The sequence below is a fragment of the Camponotus floridanus genome, unplaced genomic scaffold (genome assembly GCF_003227725.1).
Source record: "Camponotus floridanus strain SB8 unplaced genomic scaffold, Cflo_v7.5 scaffold138, whole genome shotgun sequence".
Lineage (NCBI taxonomy): Eukaryota > Metazoa > Arthropoda > Insecta > Hymenoptera > Formicidae > Camponotus > Camponotus floridanus.
The window spans coordinates 131,870-153,165 of NW_020229257.1; the positions used below are offsets into that span (position 1 = coordinate 131,870).

Here is a 21,296-nt window from a genome sequence, read left to right on the forward strand (position 1 = left end):
TTAATAATCAACGAGATGTTGTATTTAATCTTTTATATATATGAGGGAAAGTAAAAAATCTATGTCAATGTAGGTACCACATTCCATAACTAAATGTAGGTAAAACTCCTTTAAAAAAGATGTTAATTGTTGCTCCTGTTTTATATATATTTATATTGCTATAATATATGAATTTTTTTTATTAGAAATTAAAATTCGAGAACTTCAACAGGTCGCGTTTTCTTCGTAGTATTAGAAGACGCTTCGCTTCGGCGCAGCCGCGTCTTTTTCATTTATCGACTGTTACCTGTCATTGCTCGACGACAGGATTTCGACCTTCGCCCTCGGCACTCGATAGCACTAAACGGCATTCGAAACCTGCGCACTTGCAGCCTCAGCATGAGGCTCTGTCAATTTAGCGCGCGCACCCCTTAGAAAACACAAACCGCTGCGTAGATCATGAAGGCGCGCGCGCGCGCTTCCACTCCCCAGCTATCTTGACCTGATCTTCGCTCAGGTCAACACGCGAATCATCGGGAGGTGCGAGTATGCACATCGAGCAGTAGATGCTCTTTCCGCACTCATTTTGCGAAGGAAGGTATTCGGACGATTGTTTTGCGCCCAAACGTGTCGCTCCTTCTCCAAGTGCGAAGAGAGATGAATTTGGACGTTTGGAAAACGCTCGTTAAAAGAGAGTGCAGGAGAATTCTGTGATTAATCCTAGAAACAGCTATGAAGATAATTGGCTATTCTCCAAGAAGAATGTTTTGTGTTTTAAGGCACGATGGAAGGATTGCACGCGTGACACTTCCAAGTTGGATGCTGTAAATTCGCTAACTGTCATCAATCGTCATCATCGTACTTATCGAGAAGAAGACGGATTTCAACAGAAAACACCAGCGTGAATTTACGGCGTTTATAGAAACAATGGAGATTGCGTCGATAAATTTCGCGCTAGACAGCGCGTGAATCTCGCGCGATTTGAGAACGGATCGGTGGGTCAAGGTGTTACAATTGAGGTAGGTCTGTATTTAGAAGCGCAGTATCGATTTCTCGGATGTTTTTATTTTATTAATAATTGTAATTTGTAACGGAAAGAGCGTCAGAGTGTGGAGTATGTGCGTAATTTACTTTTTTGCTTTTCGTTTCTTTGTATTTTTATTCAACGTTGGTCAAGATTGACTGATGAAAGACAATATCCTACTCTCTCTGCTGTCTCCCTCCCACGGATACCATTCTCTCGAGCGGACAGAAGGACGAGTTATGGAGAAGGGGTAATATAAAATACCGTCTTGTATGCCAATTTTGACCAAATGATTAAAAACTTAAAAATTATTTACTTGTCGATATTTTTGTTAAAAAAGAAAATAGTTTTCTAAATTAAAGAATCGAGATAAAAAAAAAATAATTTGTTAAGTCTCTCGAACACACTTTGTATTGTAATTATATAAATAATTGGTCGTCGGATCGATGTCGCAAAAACTTTGCTCACGCGAGAAAAATTGCGCAAGGATATCGGGATATATATCTAAAAAGACTGCGGTACTTTGCAAGCGATTTTATCCGCTAAATATGGTACATGATAATATAAGATCATATTTGATGTATGTTGTTAAGAAATAAATAATTATTATATAAATTCGCAATAAAAAGAAGAGCATGAAATTTACCATAAAATGAGATACTTCAGTAAGTTAATTTCGAATCTTTTTTCAACCTATTCTAAAGTTTATTTTCGTAAAGTTGAACTTGATCAATTACATCGATGATTACACTTACACTTTACAATTACGATTACAATTACAATTACAATTATTCATATTTTCATGTACAACTGTGCAGGGACGTTGTATCTCTCGTAGGGTGGATATGGTAACTATGAACTCCGAAAAATCGGCTTGCCGCCGAAAACCAGTGGAGAAAAGCAGCAGCAGCAGTAGTAGCGGCAAAAAGACGTCCGAACATGTTGAAGAAGCGGATAAAAAAAACGACGACGTTCGTACGAACGAGTCTCCAGATTTATCCCCCAACACCCCCACATACAACGTCACTGCCTCTTGCGCCGAAGACACCCCTAATTACCTTGTCTACAAGAAGGTAACAGCAATATATATAATAGATATGTACTATAAATATATAATGATAGTAGGCGCAAGATAAATAATATAGTAGATTCAAAAGATTAAAAGATTTAATATTGAAAGACGATAGAAAAATAAACTTTAAGCGGAACTTCTTTTTATTCTTAGCGAGAGATATAGATATTTATTCTGTAAGAATAGGCTTCATTAATTTTAATTTAATCTAAATTTAATTATTTTCTAAATTATTTTTATCTTATGTACTGTTATTCATTTTTTTCAATTCATTTTGTTCTATTGAGATGAGAATTTCTCTATCTTTAAAACATAATAATATATTATTTGTGTTATTAATTTTTCTAAATATTTTATATATAAACGATACATTGTATATACATGCTCACATATGCATTTTTTTCTAGATGGAATCGATTGTGGAAAAAATGTTAGATGAATTTACTGGTGTTCCTGTAAAAACAGTGAAGACTTTTATGACAAAGACGCCTTCTGTTTTCACAGGTAAAAATGGAAATGATTATATTTATAATGTTATATAAATATGATTTTTTTAAATAGTATATAAATTTGCAAAAGAATGTATACATAAAAAAGAATATATGTGTGTGAGAATAAAATTTTTGTTACGCAAATCTCTAAAGCCAAATAATCTTTTAATCAGAGATTAATAAATTGCATATGGTTTGTATTTCAGGCGCAGATCTTATAGTATGGATGATGAAGAATATGGATATAGATGATCAAGGTAAAATTATTTACTAATTCTTAAAATCTAATTGTAATTTATATGACATAATTTGAAATATATATAATATAAATTTTTGTATGTTAATTTACAGAAGCTCTTCATGTGGCTCATCTTATGGCATCACATGGTTATTTCTTTCCTATCGACGACCACTGCCTTACCGTAAAAAATGATAACACATTCTACAGGTTTCAAACGCCCTATTTTTGGCCATCAAATTGTTGGGAACCTGAAAACACTGATTATGGTACACAAGCTTATTAATATTATTATTAGAAAATATAATTTAATTTATCATTTGTCATTTTTTCATGCATTATAGATGCGAATAATTCTTAACTAACAGTAAAAATAAGTTTAAAAACAGTATAATTTATTACATGTTATCAATATTACTATTTTATATTTATATCTATTTTTTGTTGTTGTATGGATATGTATACATTTATAATTAGTTTAATAGACCTCTGTATTATGATACGTTCGTTGATGCATTATGTTAAATGTTACAGCTGTCTATTTATGCAAAAGGACGATGCAGAACAAAACGCGATTGGAATTGGCGGATTATGAAGCGGAGAATTTGGCTAGATTACAAAAGATGTTTTCGCGAAAATGGGAATTTATTTTTATGCAGGCAGAAGCGCAGAGCAAAGTTGACAAGAAAAGAGACAAATTAGAAAGAAAGGTCTTAGATAGTCAAGAGAGAGCTTTTTGGGATGTACATCGGCCAATGGTAATATTTATTTGTATAATTTAAACTGTGGACAAAGTATAATTTTTATCATTCCTATATGTATCTCAATTATATTTTACAGCCTGGATGCGTAAATACTACGGAACTGGATATTAAGAAGGCTTGTCGCAGTTATAAATCTGTCATACAACCAAGTAAGCATTTGCAACTGGGCGTTGCAGGAGGTAAAATATCGCCGTCTCCGGAATCGAATGCGACCTCATCGATAGAATTTTTGCAGAAACAGATCGAGACCCTGAAAGATAGACTGGATAGAACGGTCATTAAAGTTTCGAAAGTTGCAGAAGCGTACGTCGATAGAATTATTTATTTTAAACAAAATAATTCAAAAGTTTTCTTTCTTGATGAAACATTTGTGTACATTATTAACATTTATCAAAACTAATCAAGTTATCAAATCGAATTTTAACTTTAATATTCTCTGTAAGAGAGAGAAAGTAAAAGAAAGCCTAGCAACATTTTATTTGTATCATTTAATGATACAATATTATATTTACTTAAGTTTTTTATACATATGTAATATATGCATTTATAAACTAATCAATACATGTGATATTTTTAGTTTGATTGGATACTTTGAGCAGTACATGGAATATGATCCCTTCCTCACCCAACCCGAGTTAACAAATCCATGGGTATCCGATAGTCCGGAAATGTGGGAACAGGAGAAATTAGCGTATGTATATTATTAATATAGAGAAAAAAATTGCTTATGATACTTATAATTCATTCAAAATATGTATATGTATATATTTATGGATATATAGGAAAGAAATATCTACAAGAAGAGTTAAGAGATGGGCGTTCAGTCTTCAAGAACTTTTGCAGGATCCTGTCGGTAGAGAACAATTTATACGCTTTTTAGATAAGGAATTTAGCGGCGAGAATCTCAAGTACGTATGATAATCTCTGCGCGCGTTTTTTCGTCATCTCTAAATATCATTATTTTGTGCCAAGAGATTTACATTGTTTATCTACGTTCATTCATTCAACGGATATTAAATTTGCATCAGGGAGACGAGATCATTTATGATATGTGCAGATTTTGGGAAACCGTTCAGGAATTGAAAACTTTACCGCAGAAAGATGTCCAGACTAAAGTCGAAGAAATATGGCGCGAATTTTTGGACACGGACGCCAGTTGTCCGATCAATGTCGATTCTCGGTCTTACGAAATAACGAAAAAGAATCTCGAAAAACCGGACCAATGGTGTTTCGACGTTGCTGCGGTATGAATTTAATTTTATTATTTCATGTAGAGGAATGGAAATAGACAAAATATATTTAAGGGGAATTTAAAAAGATTGTTAGATATGTTCTTATTTATCTGTAAAATAAGATGCGACCATTTTCGAAGCAGAAAATATCAAATATGTTTAAGAAAATATTAAGTGATTATGATCAATTTTTAGCAAATTAATCATAAAATTTTTTCTCATATATATTCCCCGTTACATTATTATTATTATTTTTAGGCACATGTATATCATCTGATGAAGAGTGATAGTTACTCGAGATATTTACGTTCGGAAATGTACAAAGATTTTCTTAATGGATCCAAAAAAAAGGTTGGTTACAGTTTTTCCTCCATATGCTGAGGTGATTTTGAATCTATTATTATTATTATTTAAATAATAACAAAGCTAATCAAAGTTGTTTTATTTTTAACATTTCAGACTTCCGTGAAAGGTATTCGTTCCATCGTTTCCTTCACAGGACGAAGAGATACTACAGTTTCATAATCTGCCAATGTTTTTTACATTTGTTACATAATTTTGCATCTCTACTTGACAATTCATTTTTTCTTTCTCTCCGTCAAACATTGCACAAAACTGACAAAGGAATTTTGAGGTTTGCAAAGTACTTTCTCTTTAGCTTTCTATCTCGCATTATTCTTTGATGCATTTGTAATTATATATTTTATATTGATAGCTATACAACAATTAAGATCACTTAAAACATTATCAAAACGTCGTATGCTTGCCGCGGATTAATTATACAATAAAAAGAATTGATTACAAATCAGTTCTTGCATTTGTCCAATATTTTGCATTGATTGTTTATAATATTCATCTAATTGCGATCTTGTATCTATCGATTTCAAATGATACATTTTGACATATTTTCTATTTAAAACATTATTTAAATATAAATAATTAAGGAAATTAAAACCAAAATATGGCGTGCAATCAAATTTTTACTAAAAGAATATCATTTCAAGTTTACGGAATATCGCTGTGTTTGTGGGGAGCATATCTTTTATTGTATGCTGTGTGTGTATATATATGTGTATATATATATATATATATACACACTTTGTTATAAAACTTATCCCACATTACAGCATATATACTTTTGAGCAATTTAACAAAATATATAATGCATGTAAATAAAGCTGAACTGAAGAATTAGAAATGTTAGAAAAATACAACAAATAATATAATATTAATTAATTGTATAATTAGTAGGAGAGGGTATGTATTATCTTCAACAAATCAAAGGAGAATTAAGCAAAAGACACGCACATACATGTACAGAAATATATTTTGCATACATGGCTCTACACAATTAAACTCAGCATTGCCGAAATTTTGAAGATTATTTATAAGATATATCTCATTTCATTGTTCTCATCCTTAGTTTTCTTCGAGTCACTATTCGCATTCGATATACACGAAACTTGTCAGAAAAGTCCTAGAACTAAATGATTACAATAAAATTAAATTAGAAAAAAGATATTTATTATTATATTCTCTTTCTCTCTGTTATATTTTCTTCTTTATATTATTTAAAATATTTTCTTATATCTCTGTTACAGCATTGACATCTTCCATAGAAGGCTGTTTTTATCTGGAATTATTTTCAACTATTATTTTTATTCCAATACTTTTCAATTAATCTAAATTATATGAATTAAAATCATTCACCGAAATACACAAGCGATATTCGGAAAGTGAAAATGTGTTTTGTTGTTGAAAAAGGAAAACATACTTTAAAAGAATTTAATTTTATTAAAAATTAGCATATGTCTTATATTATTTCCTTATACTGATACTCGCTATTTAACGGAAGTTACATCATCCCCAAATATATTCAGCATTCGATTAGTTTTCTGTTGAAATTTTCAATTGCTTATTATTTCAGGAACGCTGTGATGGAACAAATTATAATGTAAAAAAGGATTTGTTAGATGCAATACATGGATGTATGGATCTGGATATTATATTAAATAAAGGATGTCTAGAATCCATAGAACGAAGAATGTTTTCAGATTTCAAATTATATTTAAGAGTTTTAAAGTTCCATTAATGATGTCTTTGCCACAGATAAGATCTTCATGAAAGAGAGGAAGAGAAAATATTTCAGTCTATCTATTTAGGTATTAAACCACATATATAAGTTATGTTATGGCCCCACATAGTCTATAACTACATTAATTATGATTGCATTACATTGTTAGGTATATATCTCAACTACTCAACATTTAGCATAATCGAATATTTATATGATTTATAATTGACGAATGTCTGACTAAGTATTAATGCGGTTTGAACCACTAGAAACTTTTCTGATCGCTTTGGCACGAAGTTATCTAACGGAAAATTCTTACGACATATATGTGTTCTTATCTATGCTAACTCCTGACATGTTTTGTATCTCTTCATTATAAAGTAAATTTAAGGTAAATTAAAATAGATAAAATAGATCTGTCAATGACATTATTTTGTTACTGGCAGTACACTTATTTTCAATAATAGTAAACTTATGTAAGGCTATGAATGATCAAATCACAATTGTGACTTGATGTATATGTAGAAGAGGCTTGTAGAAACCAGGAAATGATAGAAGAAGAGATACATATATTACACTCTAAAATGATTAACATAGTATTCGATAAAGATCGACAAATTGCTGAAAATAATAATTGATTATCAATTATCCCATTCATTTTCACCTATTGCGTATATTTTGTATCGATTTAATCATTATTCTTTACAAAAATAGTATAAAATTTTATATAAAAATATATCATTGAAAGATAAAATATTTTTTTATTTCAAGTAACATATGTATATAATTGATAAAATACAAAAATTGTGAGTGTACTGTTTTTAGCAGTTTACAACTATTCAGTTTATACAAGCCTTCATTACATGACGTAGGAATCTTAAGTAATAATGGCATGAATCGCGGAATATTTGTCGTGAATATTTGTAAATATCTGTTGTGCAAATAACTATATACATGAAGAAATTCATCAATGTTAAATTTAATATGTTATATGAGAATTTTACGAGCTTTTTTCTCAAAAAATTCTCTTTGATATATATATATATATATATATATATATATATATATATATATGTATGTATCAAAATTTTACTAAATGCAACGAATTTAAACGTTCGTTTCATGTATTTAAGAACTCTTGAATCTCTTTCAGATCGTAAAATTCTAAAAAGATTCTCGTGTGACTGTAGTCTAAAAAAAGTCTTTTATAATTAACACTTGGCTCATCGAGACCTCGATCCAAGCATTGGTAAAATTTTATATCGTTTCTAAGTCCTTCTTTTTGTTTCTATTGATGATCGGTACTACTGCCCATAGTGCAGTACCCAGAATCAAGATAATTCCAAGGGCTAGAAAGATGGGCTTATATGAAAGCACATTCTCAAAGACGACTCCGCAAATGGGTGGTCCGATGAGTTGCAGAACGCCATTAACGAATAATGATATTCCGTAGGACGAGCTGAGCTTCTCAGTTCCCAGCATATCTGCTAGAATGACCGTCGTGATGCCGATGTACATGCCCGAAGATAGACCAAACAGACCACAGAAGAAGGACAGCATAGTATAACTGGTCGCCATAGGTAATAATGCCAGAGCGATACCGCTGGTGCCGAGTCCGCCTACGAAGTAATAATATTTTGGGACAAAGTCGATGTCGGATAGAGATGCGCCACTGATCCTACCAACTAAATCCAACGCGGAGACTATCGACAGTAGCAGAGCTGACGAGCTCTTGTCGAAACCCTCGGTGATCGCGTAGGACGGCAACAGTATCATGAAATTCGTATTGCTGATGGCCGATGTGGTGTTGGAAATTAAAATCACCAAATAAATAGGATCCCTCAGCACACTCAGATCAAAAAAGGGTGTCTTCTCGGACTGATCGAGGTTCTTCGTTGATGTTTTTACCGATTTCGAGAGCGCGTCGTCTTGTTTAGATTCCTCTGCATGCTTCTTGTTACCGTCATCCTTAGAATTGTCCACGATTTTCGAAGAATCGAAGTGCAGTTTGCTGTCGTCTTCAGCAATAGCGCTGCTTCGTCGCGGTAAATTTTGCATATCACCGTTCATATCTTCTTTCGTGAGATTCGGACGGATCGTCAAACAAATTTCGTTCGCAATATCCTCTTGCGAAATCTCGTCTCGCGTTCGAGAATTCACATCCTCATTAGAAACATCGGATCGTAATCTAAGAATTGTGTCGATTTTCCGATCATTTTTCTCAGACGATGTCTTTTCGTTGATCGATTCCAGCACTACATTGTGCGAGAAATTTGAGAGTTTATTGTCATTATTGTAAATAGTTTGGAGATTTGAATCATATTTTAAATCATTTTCTGTTTTTTCAGTTGCCATTTGTTTTCCATCGATAGATTCATCGAGAGTCAGTGCTTCATTATCAATACCTTCGTCTAGATATATGATTTTCATGTGCTTCTCGACCGGATGATAGAGCAGGCCGCAGACTAACGTATTTAGCGTGATTCCGCCCATAATGAGTACCGCTCCTCTGGAATATGACAGAAAATTTAAGTAAGATATATATGCAACTTTATTTTTGAAAATTTTGCTACATTTTAATTATAATTTATTTTACGGAATATAAAAATTTTAAAAATTAAATGAGAAATGCTGCAATTTTAAGTTTTCAGAAAAGAATTTGTATAATTTTCTTTTCAAAAGCTTTCTATCAATATATATGTTTAAATAGAGAAATTAAATAGATACATATATTACATAAATTAAATTTATACAGCTTTTCCCTTAGATATTTTATTAATAAAAGCACATTGTCAAATGAGAGATTGTAACTGAAAATATAATATTTATTGCATTATAGAGTTTTCTTAAGAACCATACACGCGATTTAAAGCGCTCTGGAACGGTTCGAGAAGAAAGAATAGTTTATTTATAAATGTAATTTAAAATATCATTTATTATTAGTATTATTTTACAACATAAAAATTATGTATAATGATGTGCAATTGTAATTTTTTTAGATTTTTATTATATTAATTATGGTTTAATTATACTTTTTTATAGCAAATGAAAAATTGAGTGTCATTATTCTGAGATAATATTTTTCTAGTACATTTGCAATATTTCAGCGAATATGTATATCATATTAAAAGAGATAGAAGTTAATCTCATGTATTCTCTGTATAAAATTGATAATTAAGAAGAATTTATCTCTTAATACACTGAGAAAAAAAAGTTGTTAACTTGACCAAACTGTTTAATTAAATTATTTTTTTAATTGAAATATTTAAATATTTAAGTTAAATAGATGTCAGATTTAAATAGATGTTAGATTTAATATGTATTATTTAATTTAAATAATTAAATATTTGAATTAAAAAAATAATAATTTAGTTAAATGGTTTAGTCAAGTTAACAACTTTTTTTTTCTCAGTTCATGCAGATACATAAATTACTTATTTGTACAAATTTATTTATATTATGCGATAATTTAATGTAAAAAAATTTCGCTGAAAAGCAAAGGCAAGTCAGATTATGATTATATGTATATGTTATGTGTGTGAATATCTAGTATAGCGTACAATTTTTTATCGTTCATGCTAAACGCGTAGAAAACTGCAGAAATTAAAATTTCCAAATGATTGAGACTTGAAATTGCGAGACCTTCCTGGAAACGAAGATTTCGGCGAAGATTTGCGAAAGGTTTTTATGCTTGCTTCCCAAGCCGCTTCGGCGTGTGTATTCTCGAACCGCTTCAGAACACATCTACTTTCTGCCTCGTCGAAAGCAGTTGGAATTGTGCATAAAGTCTTTTGTGTGTGGGAGCGTAGAACAGATATCTTGTTCTCGAACCAGGGCGTCGAGGAACACATCTGAATAATTCATATTTATTCTTCTAATATTTATTGCTCCTCTATATGTTTATTCTTATCTCATTTTAAGGTAATTATTATCAAGAATACATGTAATTTTATTTGTTTATTTTTTTTCAGTTAATTACCTGTATCCAAAGCAATCCAGCAGATATTGTAGTAATGGTGGTAGCACTATAGTGCCAATCGCGCTGCCGGAAATGCACAAACCATTTGCTACCCCTCGTAACTTCTCGAAATACTGCGTGACGATGTAAACCGTCGGTGGAAATGATAATCCAGCACCGATTCCGACCATAAGTCCATAACTGCGTATAAAAAGATTGTTAAGTCTACAAGAAATGCTACGAAATGAAAATTTCAAATTCTTATCTTCCAGAGTAAGATTTTATACTTTAACATACATTATTTATGCGCTTTATTAAAACCTAAAAATCATCTCAAGTATTTCAATATGAATAACACACCTGACGTAAAGATAAGTAACTGAATTGGCAAAATAGCTTAGCATCATCCCGCTGGCCGCGAAAGCGCCGCCAATGAGAGTCACAGTTCTATAAGAGTACTTGGTCGACAGAATACTAGATAAAGGACCTGCAGAAAAATTTCAATTTTATATTTTTGTACAAGAAATATACATTGCGCAATATTTGTTTTTTTTTTTAACGAAATTTTATATTTATAAACTTTCGTGTATATAATTAAAAATTTATCGAGAAGAATAATACAATTAAATTAAAGAGATATAAAATTCTTAAATATTTATTAAATGATAAAAATGTGTATTACTAACAGTCTAATAATTAAAATTTTTTAGATGCCATGAAAAATATTTCGATACGTCGAACACTTTGCGAATCAAAATGCAATTGACATGTGTGCTCTCTTAGAAAAAAAATTAAAATTCCAAGCGGATTTAAACCAAGGATTAATATATTCTTACGGAATTGTATTTACCTAACGAGCTGTACAGAAAGTAACATAACGCCGGCATCCAAGAAGCTGCCGTGGAGGATGCCTTGAAGACGTGCAGGAACTCGACAAAGAGTACGCCGAAAGACTTGACGGTACCCGGGATAAGGAAGTTGACGGTGAGAGCGGAGAAGAGCACCACCCAGCCCCATCCACCGTCCGGCGGAATCATTTTCGTTTTCCTGGTCGACATGCTTTTTTCTATCGCAACGCAATGAGGCCGCGTGCAAGTTTCCTGTGATTCTCGACTGCAAACATTCGCGTCGTTATGCGTAGATTATAATAGACACTTTCTGCCGCACGAAGGTAAGAGTATTATTGTCGGCATTAAAAGGATAGATCCAGCATTGGTGATATCCTTTACACTATTTCATAATGACGCGATAGAGAAATCGAAGTGACGATATTCAATAAAATCGACACAAGTTCTATGGGATTATTCTATTATCTTTGCATGAAACGTCAATTTCGTAAAGAAGTTTCATTAATTTTTTATCATATCTTGTATTTTTTACCACAAAATTAATGATGTTTAAGTAGTGAAATGAGAGGCGTATTTCCTTTGCGCGATTATTTGCACTATCAGCTACACAGTCTTTTTTCCCTGAAGGATTTTCTTTTCACACTTGGCTGTGTACAACCGATAACTTTGCGCGTTCACTTGTGCATGCACCGAGAATACGCACGTACAATTTTCATTGGAAATTCGCGTTCATTGGAATTGTAACGTAAAACGTGTCCCATTATCATTCATGATCGACTCGCAAACATCGGGGAAAAACTTCCATGTGTACTTACGTGCGACGAGTTCGAAGCATTATTCGCGATTTGCTCTTCTAATTATAAACGTACACGAGAAATATATAGTTGAGAAACTATTTTAGTCGCATATGAAAGAGAGAGTATATCTAAGATTCTTATATTAATATCCCGATTGCTTATACATCACGGAACACCGCACACATCGGAAACCTATAGGATGAAAGTCGTTAAACAAGATTCTCGTAGACTACTGCATCTATCTTTCGTTTTGATAGAAAGCAAGCATCATGGGGATTACCTTGGAAGAGACCTCAGAATTAAAAGTAGAAGTTTAAAATTATTAAAAGTGTTAAGCAACGAAAAGTAAACTTTTAATTAGATATCGATCCATTCGGGATTAAAAAAGTAGGAGAGCAAAATCTTTTTATCGAGAATTTTTTTCTTTTTTCTTTTTTTGAAACCATAGATAAACGAATAATTTTAACTCTCTTTCTTATTCTCTTTTAAAATGATATTTACGGCGTTTAACGTGTCGATGCGAAGACACCAAAATATAGTAAATGATAAAAATAAAATACTTAGCAGTATTCATTGACGTCTCGGTTCGATTTATGTCTTTGTCGTATTAATTAACATCTCGATGACGAGCAAGTTATATTCTCTCGCGCATCGGTCGCGTACCAACCCGTTCCTGACGGATACTCGGTGTTACTCATCACGCGATCCTATCGCGTGGCACGCGGCTATTAATTTAGAATTACATAGCTAATGATAATTATGCGGCTTTTAGATTTAAACTTTTCATCACGTTTTGTACCTACTATGTTAATTTAGTCGAGAATGACTGGAAACGTAAAGTGGAAGTTTGATAATTTAACAGAGAGATTTAACAGAGGGTGAAAAGCATTGATATTTATTTATACAGCATTAAGTAGACAGTTAGTTGACTGTCAGTCAGCAGAAGAAGTCTAAAGACTTCAAAATCAGTCTGAATGTCAATTTAGTCGACTGTCAGTCAAATCTAATAAGTCAACTTGTGTTAGAAGTCAATTTTGGCGATTATAAGTCAATTTTATGTATTTCTAAAACCTAAAACATTGCAGTATTCTATTTGAAATATCAACAATTTTACGTAAATATCTTACGACCAATTCTGCAATAATTCTTTAATGTTTCAATCTCCGTTTGAATTATTTCGAATGCAATCTTATTGAAAGATTTGATAAAATATGTCGATAATATTATTGAAATGTTAGTCTTTTCTGATAGACGAATATCTTCTAAAACTTGTAAAAATATATAAATACCCTCGCAATAGGAATACTTTAATATACCTAATATAATAAATGGGCTATTTCCTATCTATCCGTTTAATTTCAAATAATTTATTGAATTTTTTGAATCTCAATAACGGATTCAGATTATTAGACAAATTATTTTAAAATAAGTCAGTTTATCAGAAATTAAATTAACTACAAAGAAAAAATATATTGTACTTTGGGTTTTATGTCAGTACCAGTCTTTTATACATTTTATGATAAAAAAAATTGTTTAATTCATACAAAAATGTTTTTCTTTTTTGATTTTATCAATTAAATATATCAAATATGTTAATTTTTAATTTAAATTATAAAGATTTTATGAGTCCGAATTTTATCTAACAATAATTAATATTGGAGAAACAATTAAGAGAATTATTGAAAAATTGGAGAAATTTTAGAATTCTGTTATTCTTTCGTCAAATTTTGATAAACTATAATTTAAAACAGATCATTAAATAATCGTCAGATTTCTTTTCAATATTTTTTTTATTGAAAAATAAAGATATAAAATATTTTTACTTTTTATCGTATTTGAACATCTAAGTAAATTTTTTAAAAATATGTATTAAGATATTTTTCTAATCAATCAAATTTAAAAATATTAATAATATTCGATTCTTTTCAGTTCTTTTAATTTCATTAATCGGCGCCGCGAGGGTCATCATCTGCATTTGCATCTTTTATTCCAAGGCGAGGTGTCGCGTCAATAGTGCGGCGCAACGGTGAGAAAAGTCCCGTAATCGGTCACACGGTTACACGACTACTATGCAACAAATAGACACATCGCTCGCAAACAACACGCCTAGATATTCCATGAATGATTCCCTTTACTATGGATGCGTAAAAAGTTCGAACGCGATTGCGAGTACTGCCGATCGGAACAAAGTGCGTGGAATGATTGACCTCGCGATTGATCTTTCGAATTCGAAGATCCTCCTCATTTCTTTCTCGATAATCTCGTCAACAACGATGAATAATATCTACGAGTTGATCTGTTAAATACGACGTGAAGGAAGCTAAAAATTTTTGAAAGATATATTGAATTCAAAGCAAGAATGGCGGATTCTTTTCCCAAGGTATATATTTCTTTAGTAATAAAAAATAAATAATTTTGCATGTGCATACATATATAAAGTGACAAATTATGTCAAATATTTCCTTTTTAAACACATATATGTGCAAAGTGAATAAAAATATCGATTTTATTAATACATTTCTAAAGCCGGAAGTTCAAAAATGAACATATCATCACATGCGCTAGAGATAATGCAAAGAGATTATGTCAAGTACATTATTTCATAAAGTGAATAGAAATTATCGGTTCTGTTAATACATTCTTAAAGCCGGAAGTTTAAACGTGAATGTCATTACATCATTACATCATTACATACATCTACAGATTAATGATAAAAAAATTATGTTAAATATATATTTTTAAAAATCTGACGCTTGTGAAGAATCTTTCGATGTTTCAATCAATTATCAATTCTATCTATCATTTAATGCTGAATGTCAATGTCAATGTTCAAATCAACTGAAATTCATTTACTATGTTATAAAAAACAAAGAAAAACAAACTAAATAACTGACTAATTAATTTTATTGTTTCATTCGTATTATCTGTTTGTTAAAAAAATCAGTTGATCAAATATTAATAACCTTGGATGACATTTGATCAAATTTTAAATCTACTTTTCAATAATGAATTATTCAAAACTGTCGAGTATATAAGTATATTGTATCACATACTCTATCAATGTGCTTAATAAGAAACGTTAATAAAAGTCTGATAATTTGTATTTACATAAGAAATAATAAGAATATATAGAAGAATTAGAGTCTGCATCAAAATTAAGTTTTATTCTTTTAATTATTTTTATAGCAAATTACTATAGAATTATTAAAAAATTTCAAATATAGAATGTTTTTTTATATTTATAAAAATAATAATATTTGCATATTCATTATAGATTTATATATTGAAAATTTGTGATTAATTCTAACGCATTATGTTCTATTCACTATATGTGTGTGTGTATATGCGTTATTAGATTTTAGAATGAAAAAAGTTACAAGCTTTCCTTATATAAATAATTGCGAGGAAAATATTATTTAATAAGCAAATCACACAATTTGTCTATTTGGTAATAAATAGCGATTATTACGGTAATGCAAAAAATTCTTTCAAGATATTTTATAACGTGTATAACTTAGCATTCATTCACAGGAAATACAAGTGACACAACCATGACAGGCCGTTATGACATTAAACAATTTTACATTTAAATTTTATTTAATATCATTTTACGAGTTTCTCGCATAACCATCGGACCAAGTATCTATATACTTGTGAATTTAAGACTCTCTGTCGCCGTAGCGTGCATAAAATAGCGCGGGCAATAACTAACAAACGACTCGTTAATGTTCAAACGCCTTAAAGCATTACGATGAATTAATATTCGTAAGTAAAATCTCCGAAAGGTGAAACACGTTTTGATACGAAGTTAACGGATAGGTGTAAAATACGCGCATACGTAGAGAGTATTAGCCAGTAACTGTCTCTTGTAAACGATCATTTGCACGTATATTTTTTTTGCTTTATTACTAATTGGATAAAGAATGAGATTTTCAGATTATTTTCACTTTGAGGGAAACCGACATACGATTATAGATATATATAGATAACAAAACTAAGTAAAGAGAAATACGTGTTAATTCAATGTTAAATAATGCATTATTGTTTTTGGCAAAGTTTAAAGATGCATGTTATTCGCGATGTGTCTAAATAAAGCTGTAAATTGATTTTGCAGCATCACTACAAATCGAATAGTTAATTTTTTTCGCGTTTCTTGCTATTTTCTTGCAGTTATATAGAGATCTAGTTAAATTAAAATCTATAAGCAATGTTTTACATAATTTTCTCTATCTTTCGTTACACGGAATGTAAAAAAAATTTTTATTAATTAGAGTTTATATATTTCTTGGACACATACATACGGAAATTAATTTTTCAAGTTTATAAATGGAAATACAATAACAATATCATTTCCATAAAATATATATTACGAATATGTATGTTCATAAATATAAGATATATTTACGAACATGTATGTTTCTGTCTAGATTCCATAAATCAAGCATATGTAAGATTACATGACATGAGGAGAGACACGCGATGCACAAAATTACCACGCTTTAATGACACTAGTCAACAAATCTAATATCCTCTTTTTGTGTCTTTTCTTTTTATTAGTCAACAAATCTAACATGTTCTTACTTAGCGTTGTATTTTAATATCTTCTTTGCATCTAAGTTTGATAATAAAAATATTTTATGATCTGAGGATATTTCTAAAGTATAAGAAAAAGTACTTATATTTATAATTATGTTTTTTGATCGTTATTTATGTTATAATATGTAACATATAAAGCAAATATGCGCGCGTTTTTTAGAAAATATATTTTTTTTCTCTTGTTACCATAAATAACATATATTAAATTGCTTTCTTTCCATAAATTAAATAATAAAATTGATGCAAAAAAGGAAAATCAATTTATATTCTTATATTTAAATAAAACAAATCACAGAATAATAAAGAGATATGGAGAAATACGGTAAGTCATAAAGAGATGTATCATTTCTTTCTGATTTATATATTTATACACATATATATTTGTATGAGCTTCACATGATATGAGTTTTGAAATTGTTGAAATAATTCTCAAGACTAACAATTGATATTTCAGATTCTACATTAAAACAGTCTCCCAAATTAAAAGTCAAGTTCAATATATATAATTCAGCAGAAAGTACATAAAACACGAGAGTCCAAAGAGGTCCAGGATTTTGACACAATTAGTCAAGTTAATGATCTAAATATTAGAGAAGTCTAAATCAATAATCAACAACAATGACCAAGATGACTAGATGACTACTTTTATCTGAAGACAATAATAATTGCACACTCACCTGGACATTTTCTCTCGTTTCGGCATCTCTTAGTCTTATTGCGGTGGTGGAGAAAGGATGGAAGTGGCAGTAGCTCAATCACCCCGAAGGTGTCTGCTCTCTTTCTCTCACTCTTTCTTTGGCAGGAAGGCAACGGGAAGCAGGATGCTCATCGGACGTTCGCTATCATCCTGTGTCTTCGACTAGACTGCACACTGGCACTGGAGAACCCGTTCCTCTCCCTCTTCTTTTTTATTTCCTCAGCTCTTCTCGAACCGGCGCAAGAACACCCGAAGGCTGCCCTCGACTTTTATCGTACCAAAATGGTCACCGCGTCTCGCCATTATAAGACCGGTGTGTGCACCACGTACGATGAGCGCGTAAGGATTGTTTTCTTCGAGTTGACCACCTGATGAACTTGCTAGCTGGCTGACTGACTGGCTGGTTGGCTAGTTGGCAATGCAAACTTTTAACTCAACTACTACACAGAGGTGCTCCCGGTACACCGCGGAGAGAGTACAAGGTGGAGACAGGTCGAGTAGAGTGATCCAACACGCGATCACCGAGAGGGTGGGAGATTTCTTCCGCTGCACGCACAACCACCGCTCGCTCGGCTCCCACCATCGCGCTATGTCGTGATATCTGCTTACTTCCAAAAGACACTAAATCATAAATTACTTTATGCATATTGCAGGATATCATCTCCTAAGGGTATTAGAATGCCAAATATAATGTGCGAACCGCACATTTTTGGAATGAAATCTGAAGATTAATGTTGTTCTTATTATTATCGAGAAAATCAAAAGTAACAAGGAACGAGCATGTATGATATAATTCTTGTGAGTATGTAAAGTCTACTATCATAATTATAACTCTATTAACAATCGTCAATAGATACGAAGTATCAGAAAATTAAGTTTCCATTCAAGAGAGTTCGCGCTTCTTCTATTTCAATATAATGATAGCAAAAAATTATTATATTTGCAACTAATTTTTAACTTTATCAATGATATCCTATCAATGTATATCATAATCGATATATTTTATTCTACTGATTGTAAACTGTATAGAATATGGGGGAGCTTCTTCTTTGCTCATCTTTCTCCTCTGGCGGTGAATCTTGATCTTCCTTTTAGATAATGACCTTTCTTTTCCGCTCCTTGTACTTCTCCTTCTTCTTCGAGCCCCTCCTTGCTCGGCGAGTCTGGATCGTCATTCTGCAGGTTCGCATCATTAGTTTTTATTTTGCGACTGTACCATGCTATTTTTATCCCACAGTTCTCCTCTTTTCTTCCTCTTCTTCTTCGTCTTCTTCGTCCTTCTTCACCCGTTCTCGAAGACTACCTGCGCGCATGTAGCGTTGTTATTACTTGAACCCAAGAAACATACGCAAAGCATGACGGAGCGAAGATCCAAAAGGTTGCTGATCATTCAAGGGACTTAATTCGATATTGTTGATTTTATTATACATATACATATGCTATATTTGAAAAAAAAATGTATGTATTACTTTCATTTTTTTCAAAATATTTCAGGATCTATCCTAATTTTTCATTTTCGATTAATATTGATTAACAAAAAACGAATATTAAAATCGCGTGATATCGCATAAAATAATGAAAATAGAAGTAATAATAATAATCTTTCTAAGGAAAAAAAATATTTCTTCCTTAACCCTAACCGGATAAGAAATCATGAAGATATATAATTATTTTTATTTTTTATCAGTGTTTTTTCGCGGCTTTTTTGATCGGATTGAAACGCCGCGAAAGGGGTATTTTTCATATTTCTTTTCTCTTTCTCTCTCTTAATAGCGCGCCAGAGTACAGCGTACACCTTTCACTACCTTCGCAATCTTCCACATGCGATTATTAACATAATGTTTTTCATCGTAGGTCGCTTTTCGTGCGAGGACGACTTTCATGATTCGACATACACGTACGTCCAAGCCTAAGCAAAGCACTAACTCGAGAACTGGTTTTGCCGCGGAATACCCGAGTCGGCGAACAAAGAAGACAGCATCGATTACGGTAAACGTTCTTCTTTTCGACGTACTCTCGCGCAAGAAGGTATTCGCCGCGTTCTTTCCTACGATCTAACTTTTGCTAGAGTGCATTCGGATGCATCATCGCCAGCTCCGAATGGAAAACCGCGGAACTTGTTGCGTCTTTTACCGTAATATTCGGAAAAAAGAAATACTCTCTGACCGTTAAACGTAAATATGTGCTAAAACGAACTCCTAAAATAGACAATTTCGGTCTTCCTAACGCGTTGATGGATTCAGAAAAAATATACCGTTATGGCGACCTTGTGACCGATGAACGAAGTGCTGTGGATGAAGGAATTGCTGCCATATCTTGGAATGAGAGAAAAAAATTGTTTGTAACAATAGTCAAGTGTAGGAATAAATAATTGTTTTTTATCTCCTATGATTTCCTGTAACAGAGGCGTTTAAAGTCCAAGGAAACTATAACGTATTAAGAAACCTGAAATAAAGAGTGTCCAATGAATGAACAACAAATGATTATGCGACTGTGCGATGACGCACGTTTCGCGTTTATTTTCACGTTATAATTGTTCTATTCAGTACTCGCATTCGCACAGCGTTCATCTGCTGTTTCTCATTCATTGAGTATTCTTATTATTTATTTCAAATTTTTAAACTGTTTTGAGCTAGTGTAATTTTTCTTCACTTTAATTTTAAAACTCATGTATGTAATGTGATGAATATAAAATCTTCACAATACGAAATAGAGAGGAAATAAGTACAAAGACTAAATACATAATATGAAAAAATATAAGAATACATAATATGAAAAAACTTTAACTCGATATAAAAATCTCAAAGTACAATTGCAAAAGATCTACAAAGATCTACAACAGAATCTTAAAATAGAAAAACTTGAGGATTGTATGATCTAATCGAAAAAGCTAAAAATCAAAATAATCGAGTTCTTAATAAATAGATCATGGTATTCCAAGAGATGTATCAAGAGATAGTAGAAGAAAAAGAGATGAGATATTTACGGACATGATAGCATGACTGGAAGTAATCGCATCAATATTAGCCCGGTCTGGTCAAGAATAGCCCAGGTGGGAATCTCGTCTGACTACTTTGCGCCCTGAGATCGGTCGGCCTCTAAATTAGGGTGAATGTGCCGTTGGAGGCATATTTTGCATATATTATCGTTATTCGTTATTATCGAGTAATCGCATCGTGACGCGACTGCTAATAATCAACGCGATTTTTGTTACGCGATACTACGATAATATCACTATAAATTTAATGATTAGAAACGAAGCAAGAATAAAATCGCATTAAGTTATACGGTATCATTTTGTACCAAATTATTTATATATAAAAACAGTTGCATTAATTGCTGTAGACTTTTCATAAAAAAACTAGATTTACTATTGATAAAAGAAACGATATTTTTATTAAACTATTTCACATTATTCGACCTTGATTTTTTATTCAACGATTAAGTAAAATTACTCGCCACGAGTATATGCAATTGTTTCATTAATTGCTTAGAGATATAAAGATTATATAACATCTTATATAAA

The 21,296-nt window shown here is 31.7% G+C and overlaps 2 protein-coding genes and 1 long non-coding RNA gene across 10 annotated transcripts; 2 read left to right on the forward strand and 1 right to left on the reverse strand.

Moving 5' to 3' along the window:
• The first annotated feature begins 43 nt into the window (after positions 1-43).
• On the forward strand, positions 44-7,415 carry LOC105248085 (regulator of G-protein signaling 7). 8 transcript variants are annotated; one of them, XM_025406264.1, is made up of 15 exons: positions 168-998; positions 1,157-1,253; positions 1,842-2,076; positions 2,483-2,579; positions 2,773-2,823; positions 2,918-3,073; positions 3,339-3,562; positions 3,645-3,871; positions 4,146-4,259; positions 4,351-4,476; positions 4,626-4,812; positions 5,059-5,151; positions 5,260-5,434; positions 6,728-6,962; positions 7,044-7,415. In XM_025406264.1, exons 2-13 carry the CDS (start codon positions 1,165-1,167, stop codon positions 5,323-5,325), a joined length of 1,665 nt encoding a protein of 554 aa, XP_025262049.1. In that variant the 5' UTR covers positions 168-998; positions 1,157-1,164; the 3' UTR covers positions 5,326-5,434; positions 6,728-6,962; positions 7,044-7,415. The 8 variants fall into 8 exon arrangements, with proteins under 8 accessions (XP_019882070.1, XP_025262049.1, XP_025262050.1 ...); XM_025406265.1 differs by having other exon boundaries at positions 168-577; positions 759-998; positions 6,728-7,415; XM_020026505.2 differs by having other exon boundaries at positions 6,402-7,415.
• Positions 7,416-7,952: 537 nt separating this feature from the next.
• Positions 7,953-18,321, reverse strand: LOC105248086 (monocarboxylate transporter 4). The gene is made up of 5 exons (XM_011252672.3): positions 17,751-18,321; positions 11,683-11,945; positions 11,193-11,319; positions 10,854-11,033; positions 7,953-9,383 (listed from the first exon to the last, which is right to left on the reverse strand). The coding sequence occupies exons 1-5, from the start codon at positions 17,774-17,776 to the stop codon at positions 8,132-8,134; spliced, it is 1,848 nt and encodes a 615-aa protein (XP_011250974.1). The 5' UTR covers positions 17,777-18,321; the 3' UTR covers positions 7,953-8,131.
• LOC112637174 lies at positions 9,235-11,687 on the forward strand. The gene is made up of 3 exons (XR_003122448.1): positions 9,235-9,406; positions 10,846-11,105; positions 11,543-11,687. It is a non-coding gene; the product is annotated as an uncharacterized LOC112637174 (long non-coding RNA).
• Positions 18,322-21,296: the final 2,975 nt, after the last annotated feature.

Bases quoted from the DNA above. Each gene is read 5' to 3' on its own strand.
- LOC105248085 (XM_020026505.2), top strand. From the start codon at position 1,165: ATGAAAGACAATATCCTACTCTCTCTGCTGTCTCCCTCCCACGGATAC. The intron at 4,260-4,350 runs GTATGTATATTA...ATGGATATATAG, and splicing joins TGGGAACAGGAGAAATTAGC to GAAAGAAATATCTACAAGAA. The intron at 4,477-4,625 runs GTACGTATGATA...TGATATGTGCAG, and splicing joins TTTAGCGGCGAGAATCTCAA to ATTTTGGGAAACCGTTCAGG.
- LOC105248086 (XM_011252672.3), bottom strand. From the start codon at position 17,776: ATGCCGAAACGAGAGAAAATGTCCAG. The intron at 11,320-11,682 runs GTAAATACAATT...ATTTTTCTGCAG, and splicing joins CTTTCTGTACAGCTCGTTAG to GTCCTTTATCTAGTATTCTG. The intron at 11,034-11,192 runs GTGTGTTATTCA...TTTTATACGCAG, and splicing joins GTTACTTATCTTTACGTCAG to TTATGGACTTATGGTCGGAA.